Raw genomic sequence first — 21869 nt, 5'->3', positions numbered from 1 at the left:
CATAGAGGTAAAACTAACACATATCTAGTTGAATTTCTAGAAGGAGATAATAAAGAAAATATGAGAGAGGAATAGCTAAAGATATAATGCCTGGGAATTTTCTAGTATTGATGAAGAATCTCAATTCTCAGATTTAGGAATTCCAATTAATTCTGAGCAAGATAAATTAAAAGAAATTGATATTTAGACATATCAGAGTGAAACTTAAAAGCAATAGAGACCCAAAGACCCTAAAAGCAGCCAGAGAGAAAAGAAATAACAATTAGACTTGTAGGAGACTTCTTAGCCATGTTAGAAACCAGAAGACAGTGGGGATGATAACTCCAGAGAGAAAATTGTGTTCCTAGTGTTTTATACCTTGCCAAAGTACCATCTAGGATTGAGGACCACCCCTCCAAAAGACATTTTTAGACAAAAGGAAAGGTGAGTCTACTACCAACAGATCCTCCTAAAGAAAATTCTAAAAAAAGATAGACATTTAACTCAGAAGGAAAACCTGAGATGTAACATGAAAGAATGATCAAAGGAATTGGTAAATATGTGGTTTAATCTAAATAAACACTGACTATATACAGTATTTTTTTAGCTAGTAAAAATTATATTTTAATTAGATAAGTGATTTCCTCTAATTTCTACTATATAAAATCCATCTAGGAGAACAGAATGGGAATGGAGTTCCTTAAAAAAACTAAAAATAGAACTATCATGTGACCCAGCAATCCCACTCCTGGGCATTTATCTGGAGAAAACCATAATTCAAAAAGATACATGTACTCCAATGTTCTTTGTAGCACTATTTACAAAAGCTAAGACATGGAAGCAACCTAAATGTCTATCAACACAAATGAATGGAGAAGAAGAACCTAAATGTCTATAAACAGATGAATTGAATATTAATATATTCCATTGTATACATATAAATTTCATTGTGTATATATTAATTAACATATATAATGGAATATTACTCAGCCATCACAAGAATGAAATAAGGCCATTTACAGCAACATGGATGAACCTAGAGATTATCTGAAGTCAGACAGAAAAAGACAAATATTATATGACATCACGCATATGTGGAATCTAATTTTAAAAATGATATAATAGTCTTATTTAGAAAACAGAAACAGACTTACAGATATCAAAAACAAGCTTATGGTTACCAAAGGAAAAATGTGCAAGGGGGGATAAGTCAGGCACTTGGGATTAATAGACATACACAATTATATATAAGATAGATAATCAGTAAGAGCCAATGGAATAACACAAGGAACTCTTCAATATTATGTGATAACCTATATGAGAAAAGAGCCCGAAAAAGAATAAGTATATGTATATGTGACACAACATTGTAAATCAACTATAATCCAATAAAATTTTTTAAAAAGAAAAAATCCATCTGTGTGGGTACAAAGTTTATTAATTGTTTGGAAATAATTCTATTTTATCTAGAATTCATAATAATTTTACTTTGGTAATGTCAATTTAACCCCAAAATACAATATGTTGGCATTATAGGGACAAATAGTGATGTATTCTGATAGACTGGTATAAACTGAAGTGCTTCAGCAAGCATTCATTCAATTAACACTCACTGAGTAAGCTGTGCTTACAATAATAAATTTAATACTAAGAATAATAATTCATTTAGGGAATAAGACACAAGTTTGAAGTAAGTAAAATAAAAAACAACAAACAATATAAGAGAGGGAGTGACCAGAGTTGTAAAGTTTTTATACTGGTTCAGGAGGCAGGTAGAGATATTGATTTTTAGATTTTGTCAGTCATACATATTAAAATGTTAAGAGTAACTCTAAAAGAATGGAAAGAGATTGCACAACTCAAACATAGATGGAAAATTTTATCAATTCTAAAGGGAGGAAAAGACAAAAAATAACCAAGCCTAGAGAGCTCAAAATAAGAGAATAGAAATAAATTCACATAAGTCAGTAATTAAAATAAAAGTATACCAAACTTGCCATTCAAAAGTCATATATTTCCAGTGTTTATTAAAACCAACAAAACCCATCTCTATGTTGTCTATAGGAAACAAAACAAAACTACACAGAGAAGTTGAAAGTAAGTAACTAACCAAATACTGAGCAGATAAAATTTTAGTATCATATAAAAGAAGCATTATTAGCGGGGAAAGAGGCTTGCTCACTGTATTATAAAATATACAATTTACATAGGAGATATAATTGCTTTAAATTTGTATGCCTCTGATAATATAACCTTAAAATATGAAAAGGAAAATGAGGGCACAGTCACTGACTTCATAATGTCATTTCTGAAGATGAAAATACAAATGTTAAAGTGCTTTGTAACACAGGATATCTATCATTTCATCTTCTCTAATATTCTGCTTTCTGATAATTTCCCCCAGGAATCTGTATCAGAAATGGAGTATGACTAATAAATATTCTAACATGTGAAACTGGCTAAATGGAGGCTAGGTTGAAAGCAATGAGGATTCACCACCGCATGGGAATAGGGAACTGATAATCTGGCTCATATGATGGAAGAAGAGTTGGTTAAACCATTAGCCATTGTTACTTGGGACTCCAACTCACAGTCCAGAAAGGCTGGAACTTTAGGCAACTTGGCAATAAAGTGTCAGAAAATTAAAGTACAATAAAATATTTCGGATGCCATTAGTGAAAGAATATTAAAGACAAAGTCTAGGATAAAGTGAGCTTTCCTGAAAGAAGGAAATAAACGGGCAAATGTACAGCCTTTAAAAAGAGGAATATGTTGCTTATAGCCAAGAATGAGAGAGCCCAGGGCCAGATAATCATGTGCTTTGTGGGATGGAAGATGCAAAATTTGCTTTACCCTGTTTCTAAAGCTGTCTGGGGAAATATGGAATCCTGGTAGTTGGAATAAAGATACTGGGGAGGAGTCCTAAGAGTCTGGCCACCCCTCCAAATCTTACCTCTCCCTTAGGATAGCGGTAGCGGTATTTATCTTGGTCTCGCAGTGCAAATTCTTCAGGGTAGTGTTCTTGGATTTCTTCATAGGTCATCTCCTCACAGACACCCTGAGAAAAATTATTTGGGGACAAAAGTTTTCACAAGTTGAAATCTCCACAGCCTTTACCGTAGTTCTGAGGCCAATGATCGTGGAACATTAGCACACAAGCACCTGGGTTTCTGCTAACACACCTCTAGGTTTGGGTCTGCTGTCTGTTGTTGTTCAGTCACTAGTCGAGTACAATTATTTAAAACTCCATGAACTGCAGCACACCAGGCTTCCCTATTGTTCACTATCTTCTGGAGTTTGCTCAAACTCATGTCAATTGACTTGATGATGCTATTCAACCCTCTCATCACCCCACCAACCAACCATCTCTGTCACCCCTTGCTCCTCCTGCCCTCAATCCTTCCCAACATCAGAATCTTTTCCAATGAGTCAGCTCTTCAAATCAGGTGGCCAAAAGTATTGGAGCTTCAGCTTCAGCATCAGTCCTTCCAATCAATAGTCAGGACTGATTTCCTTTAGGATTGACTGGTTAGATCTCCTTGCTTTCCAAGGGATTTTCAAGAGTCATCTCCAGCACCACAATTTGAAAGGATCAGTTCTTCAGCACTCAGTCTTCTTTATGATCCAACCTTCACATCCATACATGACTACTGGAAAAACCATAGCTTTGACTATATGCACTTTGTTGGCAAAGTGATGTCTGGTTTTTAATACACTGTCTATGTTTGTCATAGCTTTTCTTCCAAGGAGCAAGTGTCTTTTAATTTCGTGGCTGCAGTCACTGTCTACAGTGATTTTGAAGCCCAAGAAAATAAAGTCTGTCGCTCTTTCCACTTTTTTCTCATCCATTTGCCATGAAGTGATGGGGCCAGATACCATGATCTTAGTTTTTGAATGCTGAATTTTAAGCCAGCTTTTTCACTTTTCTCTTTTACCCTCCTCAAAAGGCTCTTTAGTTCCTCTTTGCTTTCTGCCATTAGAGTGATATCATCTGCATACCTGAGATTGTTGATATTTCTCCCAGCAATCTTGATTCCAGCTTGTGCTTCATCCAGCCCGGCATTTTGCATGGTGTACTCTGCATATAAGTTAAATAGGCAGGGAGGCAATATACAGCCTTGACGTACTCCTTTCCCAATTTTGAACCAGTCCATTGTTCCATGTGGGCTTCCCTGGTGGCTCAGACGATAAAGTGCCCGCCCGCAATGCGGGAGACCCGGGTTCGATCCCTGGGTTGGGAAGATCCCTTGGAGAAGGAAATGGCAACCCACTCCAGTACTCTTGCCTGCAGAATCCCATGGACAGAGGACCCTGATAGGCTACAGTCCATGGGGTCGCAAAGAGTCGGACACGACTGAATGACTTCACTTTCACTTTCACTTTATTGCTCCATATCCAGTTCTAACTATTGTTTCTTGGCATTCATACAGGTTTCTCAAGAGACAAGTAAGGTGGTCTGATATTCCCGTCTCTTGAAGAATTTTCCACAATTTGTTGTGATCCACAGTCAAAGGCTTTTGCATAGTCAATGAAGCAGAAATAGATATTTTTCTGGAATTCCCTTGCTTTTTCTACAATCCAGCACATGTTGGCAATTTGATCTCTGGTTTCTCTGCCCTTTCTAAACCAAGCTTGTACATCTGGAAGTTCTCGATTCATATACTGTTGAAGCCTAGCTTGAAGGATTTTGAGCATTATCCTGCTAACATGTGACATGAGCACAATTGTATGGTAGTCCCTTTGGTATTGCCCTTCTTTGAGATTGGAATGAAAACTGACCTTTTAATCCTGTGGCTACTGCTGAATTTTCCAAATTTGCTGACATACTGAGTGCAGCACTTTAACAGCATCATCTTTTAGAATTTGAAATAGCTCAACTGGAATTCCATCCCCTCCACTAGCTTTGTTGGTAGTAATGCTTCCTAAGGCCAACTTGACTTCACACTCCAGGATGTCTGGCTCTAGGTGAGTGACCACATCATTGTGGTTATCTGCATCATTAAGACCTTTTTTGTATAGTTCTTCTTTGTATACTTGCCACTTCTTCTTCCTGGTGGACTATAGTCCATGGAGTTGCAAAGAGTTGGACACAACTGAGCAATTAACACTTTCACTACTTCACTTTACTGCCCCTGTGGAAGGAGACAATACATTCTATTTGTTGTCTGGTATATGTGTATATGTGTGCACAAGGTATGTAGCTGTGTGGATGTGAGAATGAGTGCATGTGCATAGGTGTGTTCAGGCTGAGTGCATGGTGGGTATCTGTGGTGTTTCTCTATGATTATCCTAGCAGGTTTATAGGTGTACATTGTACATATATGTGTATTTTTATAAATTTGTGGGTTTAAGAATTTGTGACTGTGTTTGTGTGTGTGTAGCTTGCTCATGATGTATATTTTTGGTATGTTTAAGGTCTTATGCTATTGGTTGTGCATTTGTGTCAGCATATATATGTAAGTATATATATATATATAAGTATGAGTATATGTATGTATATAAAGGATGTCTCATCATCTAAGAATGTGTGTGCATAGATGTCTCTGTGGTCTGTCTCTTCATGTGGGTCTCAGTGTGTCTGTGGTGTGTGTGTCTCTGAAATGTGTATATCTATAAACATATGTGTGAGTATCTATGTGTCTATGTCTGAGGTCTGTGTGAATCTGTGGTAATATGGCTGAGGCTGTATGTCTGTACTGTTAGTGTGTCCATGGTATGCCTCTATGTATCTATGTGATGTAAATATATGCAAAGATTGCATGCGTATCTACAGTGAATGTGATATGTACCTCTAGGTGTGTCTGTCTGTAAGTGTGTGTGTGTGCATGAATGGTGCACATATGATTGGTAGATGTGTCTGAGAGGAAACCTGTGCTTGACTAGTTAGTCTATGTGTCTGTGAAATGCATATCTGTGAGTGTAAACATACCTGTGGTGGATGTCTGTGACTGTGTACACAAGTGCATGTGTATGTACACATCCACAACAGGGCTTTTCAATGTTATCACATTTCCCATCCTTTCTGCCTACACTTCTTCTCCAGGACCTCTGGCAGATAAAGAAATAGGTATCCACAGACCTCTCTCAGAATGCAAGAATTAGCAAATTCCTCAGTTTCAGAGTGGTCCTTGGGGATATACACTCTCCTGACCCAAAGAAGGAATTAAGGGCTCTTAAAGAATGAGTTCTCACTAAGAAATCCACAGAAGTGAGGTGTCTGTTGTTAGAGGTGGGATCAATGTTGGGTTTATAAGATTCCCTTCTGGTTTGGTAGATTCCAATTAGACCTTCCTGTAGTGAAGCAATGGGCTCTGGTTGTCTTTTGAGTCACCAACCAGGCTTTTCTTAGGAGTTAGGTTCACCCCTGCCCCAACCTACAAGAAGATAGGCAGTGTAAAACCTGCATCTGACACTGCCCATGGGAGAAAGTGCACTCTGTATATTCACAAAGTCCTTCCAGATTGGCTTTGACTTTCTATTCTGAGGCATGCTGGGAATCTGTTGCCTGTGGAAGTGACCTCTGATTCCTTATTGACTTAAAGAAAATCGCCTAACTTCTTTGAATTTTATTTTCCTCATCTGCAAAATGAGGATAATTATAACTATCTCACAACAGTATTTTGAATATTAGAGATAATATATGTAAAAGAGACTAGTATAGAATGTACAAGACACATTTAAAAAACAATCAATGGAATATATTACTCTATAATTAATATTGCTTAGATTAATTAATCCCAGGCTCCCCCGTCCCTGGGATTCTCCAGGCAAGAACACTGGAGTGGGTTGCCATTTCCTTCTCCACTGCCTGAAAGTGAAAAGTTAAAGTGAAGTCACTCAGTCGTGTCCGACCCTCAGCGACCCCATGGACTGCAGCCTTCCAGGCTCCTCTGTCCATGGGATTTTCTAGGCAAGAGTACTGGAGTGGGTTGCCATTGCCTTCTCTATACACATACACAATTCCCTCTTTGCTTATGCTGCTTTCTTTGCATGATTCCTGATCCTCTCTACTTGGCTCACTGTTACTCAGCTCTCAGGTTTTAAGTAGGCATCACTTCCTCCAGGCAGATCATGGCTGGGTCAGATGCCCACATTCTAGCCTATCAGAGTCTGCATCACACATGCTGTTTTGTATTCCTCTGACTACCCTATTTTTTTCTGAAAATTCAATGAAGACAGAAACCAATTTCTCTCTCTAGCACTATTCTAGAGTCTGAAATGGAGTAGGGATCCAATAAATGCTTATACCATGTGTGTGCCAGAAACAAACAATAACTGAACTATTATGATGAAAAGTTGTCTCACATGTATTCTATAATAATATATGTGATATGTATAACAATGTTGTACATCCATTTTCTAAATATGTGTGTTTCTATACATCTGTAGTTGAGTATATATGTTATTATGCATGCACACACATACTTCCTGTATTTATCTAGCAGGCAATCAGGTTAACCTACCTACACAGAAGTTATCTACATCTGTGGTGAAGCTTTTACTTTAGTATCTAACAATCATAATCTGTGGGCTGTTACCTGATGTAAATGTGCCTATAGTGCAGGTGAGACAATGGAGAGGAAATATCTTCTTAAAGAGCTCATAGAAAAACCTGACTCTAAAGAAAGACTGTCATGTCATGAGGCTCAGATGAAATATTCACTAAGTTTTTCCTTCATTTCATCTCCAATACACATCTGGTCCATCACACCCTCACTTCTTGCCTAGACTAATGCAGTCATCTCCATACTGGTATGCATTCTCATTCTGGCCCTCTTCCCACCTAGTCTCCAGACATGATCATGATGGAGTCATGGGTGGAGTCTTCACAGCATGGTCTTTAAGAAAATGTGAATCACATTCAGCCCACTCCTCCTTTTGGCGAGGAAGGTAAATTTTTTAAAAATAATTTTTAATTGGAAGATAATTGTTTTACAATGTTGCATTGATTTCTGCTATACAACAAAGTGAATCAGCTTTAAGTATACATATATCCCCTCCTTCTTGAGCCTCCTTCCCATTCCCCACCCCCATCCTCTAGGTTATCACAGGGGACCAATCTGAGTTCCCTGTACTATACAGCAGCTTCCCACTAGTTATCTATTTTGCACATGGTAGCCCACTCCTCCTTGACTTAGACTACATCAATGTTTTCCCATTTTTGGGTAGCATCCAAATCCCTTAATATGGACTATAAAGCCCTATAAGCTCTCTTCTTTTCCAACCTCATCTCCCTTCTCTCCAGACCTTACAATCACCTCAGACTCTCTGCTGTTTTCCCTCAGTTCCCTGAACATGCCATGCTCTATTATCACCTCTGGGCTTTCACATGAACTGTTCCTTATTCCTTGAACTAAAATTATTCCCTTACCCCAGTCCATTTTGCCTGCTTCTAGGAAATTTTCCTTCCAAATCTTCTACCACTGTCTTGTCAAGAATATCCTCACCTTCTGAGACTCTGCAGATCCTTGTATTTCCCCTCTCACAAACTTTTGTTGCATGCAATGCAATGTCTTATTCACTGTCTAACTTTGGGCTCCATGAGAGTGAAGACCTTGTCTGTTCTGGACTTCACTGGATCCCCAAGGCACAGAACAGTGTTTAGCACAAGAAAAGTTTGTTGAATTAATTAGGTTCTGCATATGAGGCAGAGTAAAGGCAACCCAGGGGATAAGTCTAGAGTCACCACCCACCAGGGAATCCATCCCCCTCCATCTCACCGCATCAATCTCATTCAGGGCCTTCCATTGCTCATAGGGAATGCCTAAGGCTTCAGCTGTCTGGATAGTCCTCTTCATGTGGCTGGTCCACACCTTCAGTGAGCTGATACCCTGGGACTGAATGAAATTGGCCAGGGCATAGGCATACTGAGGAGTGGGGGTGCAAAGGAGGAGAGGATTGGAGAAAGAGAGATGAAAGAAGACAAGGTGACCATGAGAATAAATTTAGATCTACCACAAATAATGGAGTGATAATGAACAAGGAGGAGTAGAGTTTAAATGTTTCCAATTTACAAAAAGTCATATTTTTGCCCACATGACTAAGGACCAAGGGAATAGAAAAGAATATGTGTATTTATGTGTGTATATGTGCATGTGTGTGTGTGTGTGTGTGTGTTCACTGAAGCTTGTTCATAGAACCTCCTGCTTGGTTATTCATTCATTCAAACAGCTCACTTCTAACATTTGTGGGCCTGGGACAAAAGTACAAATGGAAGCACTCCACTTATAGTTCACCTCCCTTCTTTTCCCATTTCTGCTACATCCTGTACTCCTAGGCATCTTAAGTACATGCTTATGGATAATCCAGTCACAGGAACAAATTCTGTCTATATCATATCCCCAATCCCCATGACATACAAACAGTGACCCCTTGGCCATTCCTTTCCCTAGGTGTGAAAGATTTTGTGACATGTCCTGTTCTCATGTGAACAGACTCTTGGACAGGCCCCATATAGCTACTGGAAGCAGACTCTGGGCAGGAAATTCTAGGATTCTGGGTACTCGGAGTGTGGTCTGGAAGTGTATGTGGGTGGGATGTGGGGGACATTTCTCTTTGACCTTGTGAAAGGTCACTGCTTGAGCAGGGGACCTGGTACTAAGATTCTAAGGGTATTAAAATATTTACTGAGTGTGTGTGGGCATGTGCTGGGTGCTGGGGTGGCCAGTTCTCAAGACACAGCCTGGTGCACTGGGATGACCCAGAGGGATGATATGGGGAGGGAGGTGGGAGGGGGGGTTCAGGATAAGGAACACGTGTACACCCGTGGTGGATTCATGTTGATGTATGGCAAAACTGATACAATATTGTAAAGTAATTAGCCTCCAATTAAAATAAATATATATATATATATATATATATGTATATATATATATATACATATATATAGACAGCCCATCCAGTGAGGGAAACAGTGACAGCACCAAAAGGAACCACTTAGGTTTGTGGAAGTGCATATGAGCAACTGATTCACTCTTCTTCTGCAGATAGACATGTTTTTAATCAAGATGATGTGTGGGGAACATCTGCACAAATGTACAGATACAGGCACACATTTTTATGTACAAATATAGGCATTGTGTCCACACATTCTAATTATGGATTATGAGTCAACAGTCAGTGTGCTCTGGTGGAAGGAGTCCTGATTGGGAGACAAGTGATGGGGTTTAATCTACCCCAGCTCCATCACAGGGTCCCTTTGTGGCCTGGGGGCATATCTTGGGCCCACCTTGGCTTTGTATCTCCTGACTGTAGCATGCAAACAGCATTAGCTCACCCAGCCTGGTTTCTATGAGTGTCACATTAGATAGTAGATGGGGAGCCACCAGAGTGCTCTCTATTACATAGTGAGAGCTACTGTGCTCGATTGTGGATGACAGTTGATGGGAAAATACTTTGGAAACCATGCATGTTGCACTGTACTCTTTAGCATGAAAGTTGGAGCCAGGCATGTGCATGTACATGTACACATTTCTGTTTAAGGAGGCATATTGTATGGAGATGGCCATGTGTCCAAACTGGTGCTTAGTTGTGTGGGCAAGGCCATGGACAGCCCCAACCAAGAGACCCCTGGCTGTAGGTGGTGCCACAGGCTTGGGTGGCATCTCTATGGCCTCTGACTCTGCTCTGAGGAGTGAGAGAGGTAATAGTCAGAAGTCAGAGTCCACCTTGAGGGGATACTGCCAGTCTGAAAGTAACAGAAAAGGAGCCAGGAGGACTGAGGCTTCTGGTATGATGACTTGCCTGCAGCACTGCCAGCTCTGTAGTGGGGGAGGCTGAGGGGCAAGCAGGAAGGCCTGGTTTTCAGTCCTGGCTCTGTCCTTTACTGAATGTGTGACCAGAGGCCACTTCTTGTTCTTGTCTGGGCCTCAGCCTCCTCTTCCATAAATCAGTGATGGCAATGCCCACCTCACAGAGTTGTGAAGATTAAATGAGGCCACACATGTGGAAGTACATGGTGCCATGAATGTGCAGAGGTGCCCAATAAAAGAGGGAGCTCCTTCCCTCCTGCACCTCATTTCCCTCTTATCCCACCCCAAGTCATCCTCCTAGCAAGAACAATACCTATGTTAACAAGCCTAGTGAAAGTGAAAATGTTAGTCACTCAGTCGTGTCCGTCTCTGTGACCCCATGGACTGTAGCCAGCCAGGCTTCTCTGTCCTTGGAATTCTCCAGGCAAGAATACTGGAGTGGGTTGCCATTCCCTTCTCCAGGGGATTTTCCCAACCCAGGGATCGAACCCGGGTCTCCTGCACTGCAGATAGATTCTTTATCATCTGAGCCACCTGGGAAGCCCCTTTAACAAGCCCAGGGAGAGGGCCAAATGCAGGAAAATGTGTCTCTTTATTTGGGCAGCAAGTATAACATACAGGTCATTATTCTTGACTAGAAAGAAGAGACTCCCACCATTGGCTTCCCTCATAGCTCAGTTTGTAAAGAATCCGCCTGCAATGCAGAAGACCCCAGTTCAATTCCTGGGTCAGGAAGATCCGCTGGAGAAGGGATAGGCTACCCACTCTGGTATTCTGGCCTGGAGAATTTCATGGAGTGTATAGTCCATGGGGTCTCAAAGAGTCGGACAAGACTGAGCTACTTCCACTGACTCACTCACTCAGAAAAGAGACTCCCACCATGAAAGTCAGAGATGGGCCAGAACTGGGGGTATGGAGCCCAAGTGACCTGCCTGGGATGGCAAGAGAGGACAGGGGAGGGCTTCCTGGGTCAGCCCATGGAGCAGGAGATGGGTCCTGGAAAAGGTGGAGAAGGGAGGGCAGGAAAGAAGTGGTGACTGGTGGGGGACAAGAGTCAACTCTGTGATGACCTGCAGTGGGGGTTTGGGAACATAGCATCAGCCCTGAGTAATGCAGGAGAAGATGGATTCAAGTGTGGGGCACTTCAGGGCAGCTGTCTATGCAAAGGATGGTCATCAGCTGACAGAAGGGACAGAGGAGGGCAGCCTCCATGGCGGAAACTGCACAAATGAAGACACAGAGTTGTGAGAAAAATGAAGGGACCAGTTAGGCAGGAGAGACAATACTTATTTTAATGGGGTTGGAGGAGCAAGTGGTCTGGGAAGGCCTGGTATTCCAGGACCAAAGCATCAGAGTTGCTGGTGGCACATGGAAGCCATGCAAAGATGGGTCAAGACTGAGTGGTTAATGGGGTGGAAGAGCAGGAGTGGCCAGAACCTGCTTTTACCTTGTCACTGAGTCCCTCCACCCACAGGACCCAGTCAGCAGCCACCCCACCAACTTGTGGCCCACTTGAACCAGCCCAGTCAACGTTTCAGAATTCGTGGGGCCTTCCCTACCTGCTTGCCCCGAGCTGAGAGGCCAGAGTCACCTCCAATGCGGCCTCTGAGGTTGAGTTCACTCTCACCGTGCCGGCATAGGTAGATGGAGCGGGGTGTGACGTGAATGTTCATGAGATAGTAGACTGTGCGGCTCTGGATATGGTCCTGCACACGATTCACCATGTAGCGTGTGCCCACGTCGAAGATCTTGATGTAGGACAGGTGGCTGGGCCAGTCCAAGCAGGAGCAAGGGCAGCTCAGGAGCTGATGTTGGAGAAGCTGATCCCAAGAGAAAGCCCCAACCACACACCCTGCCTTCAAGCCTACTCCATAACACAGCTCTCACTTACCTTTCCTCTAGCCTTGCCTTGTTCTGCATACCTGTTCTAGAAACTTGGTTCCTGGCCACCCTGAGGAGCTCACTGCTTGCTACCATCTCCCTTTGTCTCCTTTCTTCAGTCTCAGTTTGAGCCAGACTGTTTTTTTACTTTCATTCATTACACTCCATGCATCTAGTATTCTCTCTTCTGTGGTTCACACTGCTGACATACTGAGAGAGAAACAGTAATCCTCCAACAGTCAAGCAGGAAGCAAATGCAAGTGGCCTATGAGATGTTGGAAGCAGTCAGGGACAGGCAGTCAGGCACAGGGTATGGTCACTGTTCTTTCACGTCTGAGAGTCAGAGCATCTGCTGTCATGCTTACAAATATGCTTTAAAAATATCTGAAATACCTGGAGATCTCTTCATGTCACTAAAGAACTCTGGCAAGGGTAGGCCCTTTAAATTATTCAGCCCTTCTAATACATTTTAAAATAGAACTCACCTAATATTCTGATATAAACATCTATTGCATAAAGCAAAAAAAAAAAAAAAAAAAAAAAAAGCAGCTGCCAACTGTGCCTGACTGCCTGTCCCTGACTGCCTACATCTCATAGGCCATTTGCATTTGCTGAGCATTTCATGTGTGTGTGTGTGCGCGCATCTGGCAGGGGTGGGAGGTTTCAAACTCCATAAATCCTCATAGCCATTCTAGGAAGTGGAGACTATAATCTCTGGTTTATAGGTGAGGAAACTGAAACACAGAGAGAGGAAGTGATTTGCCTGATGTCAAACTCTTCAACCTATGACTCTTAGAGCCTAGGTGGAAAATGTCTGATGTCACCTTGTTGTCTTGTTCCTGACACTAGGTTCTGAGTGGCATTAGGATAAACTCCAAATTCTTTAGCTTATTGTGACATTTTAGGTGCCTTCATACATTGGCTGTGCTTGGCCTCACCTCAGTGTCCCATGTCCATGCTCATAACTTTGTTTCATTTCAGGCTTAATGCTTTTGCTGAAATATTCTCTGTACTCCTCTACTTTTTATTCAGACTTAACTAGACCTTTACAAGGTACTGTTCTCTTTCCTTGAAAAGATGTTCTTTCCCTGGTTTCCAAAGCTGAGCTCCTATGCATCTATCCTCCAAGAGTAGGTATATTCACTCTCTCTACGAAGATTTTTTTAAGCCCAGTATCATGTGAATCATTTAGAGGTAGTTCACATCAAAACTATGACATTTTCTATTTCTTCTCAGCATACCCCCATCATTTATAATTTAAAATAAAAATTATCAGTTCAGTTCAGTTGCTAAGTCTAGTCTGACTCTTTGAAACATGGACTGCAGCACACCAGACCTCCCTGTCCATCACCAACTCCCGGAGCTTACCCAAACTCATGTCCATCGAGTCAGTGATGCCATCAAACCATCTCATCCTCTGTTACCCACTTTTCCTCCTGCCTTCAATCTTTGCCAGGATCAGGGTATTTTCCAATGAGTGCGTTCTTCACATCAGGTGACCAAAGTATTGGAGCTTCAGCTTCAGCATCAGTGAATATTCAGGACTGATTTCCTTCAGGATTGACTGGTTGGATCTCCTTGCAGTCCAAGGGACTCTCAAGGGTCTTCTTCAGCACCACAGTTCAAAAGCATCAATTCTTTTGTGCACAGTTTTCTTTATAATTCAACTCTCACATCCATACATGACTACTGGAAAAACTATAGCTTTGACTAGATGGACCTTTGTCGTCAAAGTAATGTCTTTGCTTTTTAATATGCTGTCTAGGTTGGGCATAGCTTTCTTCCAAGGAGCAAGTGTCTTTTAATGTCATGGCTGCAGTCACCATCTGCAGTGATTTTGGAGCCCAAGAAAATAAAGTCTGTCACTGTTTCCATTGTTTCCCCATCTATTTCCCATGAAGTGATGGGACCAGATGCCATGATCTTAGTTCTCTGAATGCTGAGCTTTAAGCCACATTTTCACTCTCCTCTTTCACTTTCATCAAGAGGTTCTTTAGTTCTTCTTTGCTTTCTGCCATAAGGGTGGTGTCGTCTGCATATCTGAGGTTATTGATATTTCTCCCAGCAATCTTGATTCCAGCTTGTGCTTCATCCAGCCTGGCATTTCACATAATGTACTCTGCATATAAGTTAAATAAGCAAGGTGACAATATACAGCCTTGATATACTCCTTTCCCGATATGGAACCAGTCCCTTGTTCCATGTCTGGTTCTAACCGTTGTTTCTTGACCTGCATACAGATTTCTGAGGAGGCAGGTAAGGTGGCTTGGTATTCCTATCTCTTTAATAATTTTCCAAAGTTTATTGCAATCCACATAGTCAAAGGCTTTGATGTAGTCAATAAAGCAGAAGTAGATGCTTTTCTGGAACTCTCTTGATTTTTCTATGATCCAGGAGATGTTGGCAATTTGATCTCTGGTTCTGCTGCCTTTTCTAAATCCAGCTTGAACATCTGGAAGTTTATGGTTCACATGCTGTTGAAGCCTTGCTTGGAGAATTTTGAGCATGACTTTGCTAGTGTGTGAGATGAATGCAATTGTATGGTAGTTTTTGGCATTGCCTTTCTTTGTGATTGGAATGAAAACTGACCTTTTCCACTCCTGTGGTGACCGCTGAGTTTTCCAAATTTGCTGGCATATTGAATGCAGCACGTTAACAACACCATGTTTTAGGAATTGAAATTGCTCAACTGAAATTCTATCACCTCCACTAGCTTTGTTCATAGTGATGCTTCCTAAGGTCCACTTGACTTCAGACGCCAGGATGTCTAGCTTTAGGTGAGTGATCACACCATCATTGTTATCTGGGTCATTAGGATCTTTTTTGTATGGTTCTTCTTTGTATTCTTGCCACCTCTTCTTAATATCTTCTGCTTCTGTTAGGTCCATACCATTTCTGTCCTTTATTGTGCTCATCTTTGCATGAAATGTTCCCTTGGTATCTCTAATTTTCTTGAAGAGATCTCTAGTCTTTCCCATTCTATTGTTTTCCTTTATTTCTTTGCATTGATCACTGAGGAAAGCTTTCTTATCTCTCCTTGCTATTCTTTGGAACTCTGCATTCAGATGGGTATGTCTTTCCTTTTCTCCTTTGCCTTTAGCTTCTCTTCTTTTCTCAGCTATTTGTAAGGTCTCCTCAGACAACCATTTTGCCTTTTTGAATTTCTTTTTGTTGGGGATGGTCTTGATCACTGCCTCCTGTACAATGTCACGAACCTCATTCCATAGTTTTTCAGACACTCTGTCTATCAGATCTAACCCCTTGAAACTGTTTGTCACTTCCACTGTACAATTGTAAGGGATTTTATTTAGGTCATACCTGAATGGTCTAGTGATTTTCCCTACTTTCTTCAATTTAGGTCTCAATTTGGCAATAAGGATTTCATAATCTTAGCCACAGTCAGCTCTGGTCTTGTTTTTGCTGACTGTGTAGAGCTTCTCCATCTTTGGCTGCAAAGAATATAATCAATCTGATTTTGGTGTTGACCATCTGGTGATGTCCATGTGTAGCATTGTCTCTTGTTTTGTTGGAAGAGGGTGTTTGCTATGACCAGTGCGTTCTCTTGGCAAAACTCTGTTAGCCTTTTCCCTGCTTCGTTTTGTACTCCAAGGCTAAACTTGCCTGTTACTCCAGTTATCTCTTGACTTCCTACTTTTGCATGAAAAGGACATCTCTTTTTGGTGTTAATTCTAGAAGGTCTTGTAGGTCATCATAGAAACACTCAACTTCAGCTTCTTCAGCATTAGTGGTTGGGGCATAGACTTGGATTACTCTGATGTTGAATGGTTTGCCTTGGAAATGAACAGAGATCATTCTGTCGTTTTTGAAATTGCACCCAAGTACTTCATTTTGGGCTCTTTTGTTGACTTTGAGGGCTATTTCATTTCTCCTAAGGGATTGTTGCACCTAGCAGTAGTAATAATGGTCATGTGAATTAAATTGGCCTATTCCAATCTATTCCTATTCACTGATTCCTAAAATGTCAATGTTCACTTTTGCTGTCTCCTATTTGACCACTTCCAATTTACCTTGATTCATGACCTAATATTCCAGATTCCTGTGCAATATTGTTCTTTATAGCATTAGACTTTACTTCCATCACCAGTCACATCCACATCTGGGCATTGTTTTTGCTTTGGCTCCATCTTTTCATTCTTTCTGGGGTTATTTCTCCATTCTTCTCCAGTAGCATATTGGGCACCTACCGACCTGTTGAGTTTATCTTTCAGTGTCACGTCTTTTTGCCTTTTCATACTGTTCATGGGGTTCTCAAAGCAGGAATACTGAAGTGTTTTGTCATTGCCTTCTCCTGTGGACCACGTTTTGTCTGTATTCTTCGCCATGACCTGTCCGTCTTGGGTGGCCCTACAGGGCGTAGCTCATAGTTTCATTGAGCTAGATAAGGCTGTGGTCCATGTGATCAGTTTCTTTTGTTTTCTGTGCTTGTGGTTTCATTCAGAATGAATAAGGATAAGAGACTTATGGAAGCTTCCTGATGGGAGAGACATCTTTATACTAAAAATTATAAGCTATATTATAATATGAGAAGGTTCCATTGAGTTCTGGTTAGATATTTTCTGTTTTCACTACCTTGATACTATTTTTGAAATATTGTGTTGGCCAGAAAGTTCGTTCAGAAAAACCCAAACAAACTTTCTGGCCAACTCAACACAAACTATCAAAAGCTTTCAAGATTGTCTTTTTTTATTTCTAATTTTTGGTAGTCTCTACCTTGCTGGTGCCCTAAAAACTTGGTAAACATGCTCTTCCAGATCTTTTCCTCCAAGTTGGACTGGATCCTCTCTTCTGTGTTCCCCCACCCCACTTGCTTTACTATCCCCAAATTCTGGCCAGCTGTGTATGCATTGTCTTCTTCAACCAAGTGGTCATTCTATCAGAGCAGATAGCCTATCCCTTTTTGGATTCTTAGTGCACAACTAGGTTTGAGCCTTGATGCATGGATTGTAAATGTCTGTTTATGGAAAAATGATTAGATAAAACCAACTTTCAGAATCAGTTATCTTCAGACCTGAACTGATTCATGAAACACTGAGTACCTGCAGAACTGTAGGCCAAAGGCTAGAGCTTTCTCCATGCTGTTCTTTCACTTTAGCCCTCCTCCTTCGGACTTTTCATATACTGCCTATGTGGAAATTTGAAAAAGTTTCCCTCACTCCAGCACAGATGGCTTGATGAGAAAGCAATTGTACCCTTGACCTGACACAGTGAACAATATTCACAATCATACATAAGGTCATGCACCTTGCACTGAGTATCATGTGACACTTTTTATGACATAGGTATGTGGGAGGGGATAACCTTGATGGAAGTTAGAAGATAGGAATTTTTTGAGTATATATTCTGCTACTGAATCATTGTGTGGCCTCAGGTAAGCCCTTGCCCTGCTCTATGTCTGTTTCCCCATCTAATAAGTGAAGCAGTAACAATGTTCACCTTGGGGATTTTGGTTGGGCAAAGCTGGAAGGATGCTCTTTAAACTTCTTAGAGTGGTGATGACTATCAGCAGCCTCCCTATACTTCTTACTTGAGGCCCAGAGGGTCTGAGTGACGAGGATCTCTTCTCATCATAATCTATTTTGAAAGAAAGTGAGCTTCTGGGAATACCTTATGTCTAAAGCTAACATTTTCCCTGTACTTCCAGCTAACAACTCTCCAATCTTTAGTTGGTATTATGAATGAAAGTTTCATATTTTTCATGCATCTTCTCATATATCAAAGCAATATGGAAGCTACCTAAGGATACAACCTACTTTTTTTGCCCTTATTTACAGCCCTTATATACTCCATAGCCCAAAGAAGTCAAATACATAGTGACTGAAAAAGGTACATGTGCATTGTGAAAAAAGACATGATTAAGAGACAGAATGTGTGATTAAAATCTTAGCCTTGCGTGGCAGAAGATTGAGCAAGCTCAAGCTCCCTAAGATGCAATTTCCTCTTCTTGAAAATTTGTGATCATAAGACCTATTTTAGCCTCCTTAACTGGAGTGCCAAGGGCATTCAATGAAACAAAAAAAAGTGAACACTTTTGGAAACTGAAGTGTCATCCATATGTGAAGAATACTTTTGAGAACATAATACTAACAACCATAGGGGAGAGGGATTTTCCCCCAGAGACCAGGGTCCTAATATGTCCATATTGTTCAGTAAAACATTACTTCAATCCTCTTGTGAACACCTTACACATCAAAGAATCACCATGTAGTGGGTAATTAGAGCTGGGAGGGCCCTTGAAGACAGATCAAGTGTAGCTCCCTAATATTACAAATAAACCTGAGGCCCAGAGAGGAAATGCATTTCTTCAGGTCCTATAAGACATCAAAACCAGGCTAAGAATCCAGACATATACTTTGTGGTGCTGGGTTCTTACCTATCCAGTTCATCATCCAAGGGTTGGTAGTTGACCTCATAGCACTCTATTCTCTTTAGAAAATCTTCCAGAACCTTTTCACGATCACAGTCTATATAATCAGGACTGCCAAGTTTCACTTGCTGGAAGAAGGGAGAAAGAACCATGGGAGACAGAGATTCTGACAGTGCCCTTAGGAAGAGCTCTTAGAGTTCACTGAATTCAATATCCCTCAACATAAAGATGAGATTGAGACTTAGAGAGGGGCCTTGCTCAAGTTTACAAAATCAGACAATTGAAGAGAATCTGAACAGTATAACCCCTCATTCCTTACCTCTGTGTGCTCAAACAAGGTCTATTACATTATATTCAGTTCTAGAATACACAGTTTAAGATAATGATTTATAAGTGGACTGGAAATTGTGGTGTGAGAAATGGGTGAAGAAGAGGAACAGGAGATCTTGACCAGGGTTCATAATGGTTTACATGTATCAAGTGTTTACTGGGATAACTTAACATATGTTGGCTTTAGATTTCTGAAGGGCTGGTATCTTCTAATCTCTTAGGATCTAACTTCTTTACCCATATTCTACATCTCAGTGAATGGCATTATCATCTACTTAAGTCAGTTCAGTTCAGTTCAGTCACTCAGTTGTGTCTGACTCTTTGCGACCCCATGGACTGCAGTACGCCAGGCCTCCTTGTCCATCACCAACTTCCAGAGTTTATTCAAACTCATGTCCATTGAGTCGGTGATGCCATCCAGCCATCTCATCCTCTGTCATTCCCTTCTCCTCCTGCCTTCAATCTTTTCCAGCATCAGGGTCTTTTCAAATGACTCAGTTCTTTGCATAAGTATTGGAGTTTCAGCTTCAGCATCAGTCTTTCCAATGAATTTTCAAGACTGATTTCCTCTAGGATGGACTGGTTGAATATCCTTGCTGTCCAAGGGATTCTCAAGAGTCTTCTCCAACACCACAGTTCAAAAGCATAAATTCTTTGGTGCTCAGCATTCTTTATAGTCCACTCTCACATCCACACATGACTACTGCAAAAGCCATAGCTTTGACTAGATGGACCTTTGTCAGCAAAGTAATGTCTCTACTTTTTAATATGCTCTCTAAGTTGGGCAAAGTTTTTCTTCCAAGGAGCAAGTGTCTTTTAATGTCATGGCTGCAGTCACCATCTGCAGTGATTTTGGAGCCCAAGAAAATAAAGTCTGTCACTGTTTCCATTGTTTCCCCATCTATTTGCCATGAAGTGATGGGAGTGGATACCATGATCTTAGTTTTCTGAATGTTGAGTTTTAACCCAAGTTTCCTCTTTCATTTTCATCAAGAGGCTCTTTAGTTCTTCTTTGCTTTCTGCCATAAGTGTGGTGTCATCTGCATATCTGGGGTTATTGACATTTCTCTCAGCAGTCTTGATTCCAGCTTGTGCTTCATCCAGCTCAGCATTTCTCATGATGTACTCTGCATAGAAGTTAAATAAGCAGGGTGACAATATACAACCTTGACCTACTCCTTTCCTGATTCCATCAACTCCACTAGCTTTGTTCATAGTGATGCTTTCTAAGGCCCACTTGACTTCACATTCCAGGATGTCTGGCTCTAGGTGACTGGTCACACCATCGTGGTTATCTGGGTCAGAAAGATCTTTTTTGTATATTTCTTCTGTGTATTTTTGCCACCTCTTCTAAATATATTCTGCTTCTGTTAGGTCCATACCATTTCTGTCCTTTATCAAGCCCATCTTTGCATGAAATGTTCCCTTGGTATCTCTAATTTTCTTGAAGAGATCTCTAGTCTTTCCCATTCTGTTGTTTTCCTCTTTTTCTTTGCATTGATCACTGAGGAAGTCTTTCTTATCTCTCCTTGCTCTTCTTTGGAACTCTGCATACAAATGGATATATCTTTCCTTTTATAATTTGCCTTTCACTTCTGAGCCTTAAATGAATCTGAGAGTCATCCTAGATGTGTCTCTTTCTATCACCCCCACCTCTTAGAAGGTACCTCTTAGAAGATATATACCTTCTATATACCTCACTATATATAAGGTATATATAGTGAAGATATATACCTTCACTATATCTTCTAAATATCTTCCCAAATGACCTCCAGTCTCTCTTCCTTGGATGCTCACTCTAGCTTTGTGACAAGTTACTCTGTTTACAGTTTACTTTCCCTTACTAGTAGCAAGAAGGATAGTTCTAATGTGCACCCCTGAAGATGGAATTCCTCTACTTGAAACCCTTCACTATTTCCTCATATCTTTTAGGATAAAGTATGAAATATTTTGGGTTTGCAGGTGGCGCTAGTGGTAAAAACATAAGAGGTGCAGGTTGGATCCCTGGATCAGGAAGATACCCTGGAGAAGGACATGGCAACCCACCCCAGTATTCTTGCCTGGAGAATCCCCATAGAAACAAGAGACTGGTGAGCTATAGTCAATGAGGTTGCAAAAAGTTGAACATGACTAAAGCAATTTAGCATGCATGTATGAAATATTTTAGCAGGTGACACATGGCTTGTTATGATTGTGCCCAGAATGATTTCTTCATCATCATCTCCCATTGCTCTTCTAGTCCTTCACACACTTTGCTTTAGCCAATCTAAGCTATTTCTAGTTCCCCCAAGACACCATACTTCGTATATGCCATTCCCTTATTTTCCATTCTTTACCCACCAAATGTCTATATTCATTCTTCAAGATGCAGGTCAGCTGTTATCTTCATTAAGAAGCTTTCTTATGCAAGGTTAGTTCCTCAACAGCCTTCCACAGCCTCCTTTGTTCATTTATCTCAGCACTGATCTCACAGAGTTATATCTCTTACGTTGTCAGTGTCCCTCACTAGACTGTGAGTTCAAGGCTGGACTCTCCTTTATCTA

General features: G+C 40.9%; 1 protein-coding gene across 9 annotated transcripts in view; it reads right to left on the bottom strand.

Annotated features, from left to right (window-relative positions):
• The window catches only part of PFKFB1 (6-phosphofructo-2-kinase/fructose-2,6-biphosphatase 1), a 105566-nt gene that overhangs the window by 5846 nt on the left and 77851 nt on the right, over nucleotides 1-21869 (bottom strand). For 6 of the 9 annotated variants that reach the window (XM_086388533.1, XM_086388542.1, XM_086388536.1 and 3 more), the window contains 4 exons: nucleotides 19003-19124; nucleotides 12290-12497; nucleotides 8700-8846; nucleotides 2933-3037 (listed from right to left, as the gene is read on the bottom strand). In XM_086388533.1, the coding sequence (XP_086244659.1) occupies nucleotides 2933-3037; nucleotides 8700-8846; nucleotides 12290-12497; nucleotides 19003-19124 (582 nt within the window). The remainder of the gene's footprint in view (nucleotides 1-2932; nucleotides 3038-8699; nucleotides 8847-12289; nucleotides 12498-19002; nucleotides 19125-21869) is intronic. The other 3 variants (XM_086388535.1, XM_086388540.1, XM_086388539.1) reach the window with 1 other exon arrangement.

Source organism: Bos grunniens, chromosome X (assembly GCF_055505025.1).
Source record: "Bos grunniens cultivar Pamir isolate PY7600 chromosome X, Bosgru_T2T1.0, whole genome shotgun sequence".
Lineage (NCBI taxonomy): Eukaryota > Metazoa > Chordata > Mammalia > Artiodactyla > Bovidae > Bos > Bos grunniens.
The sequence above is the reverse complement of the archived record's forward strand: the minus strand, read 5'-3'. Positions and strand labels throughout refer to the sequence as shown.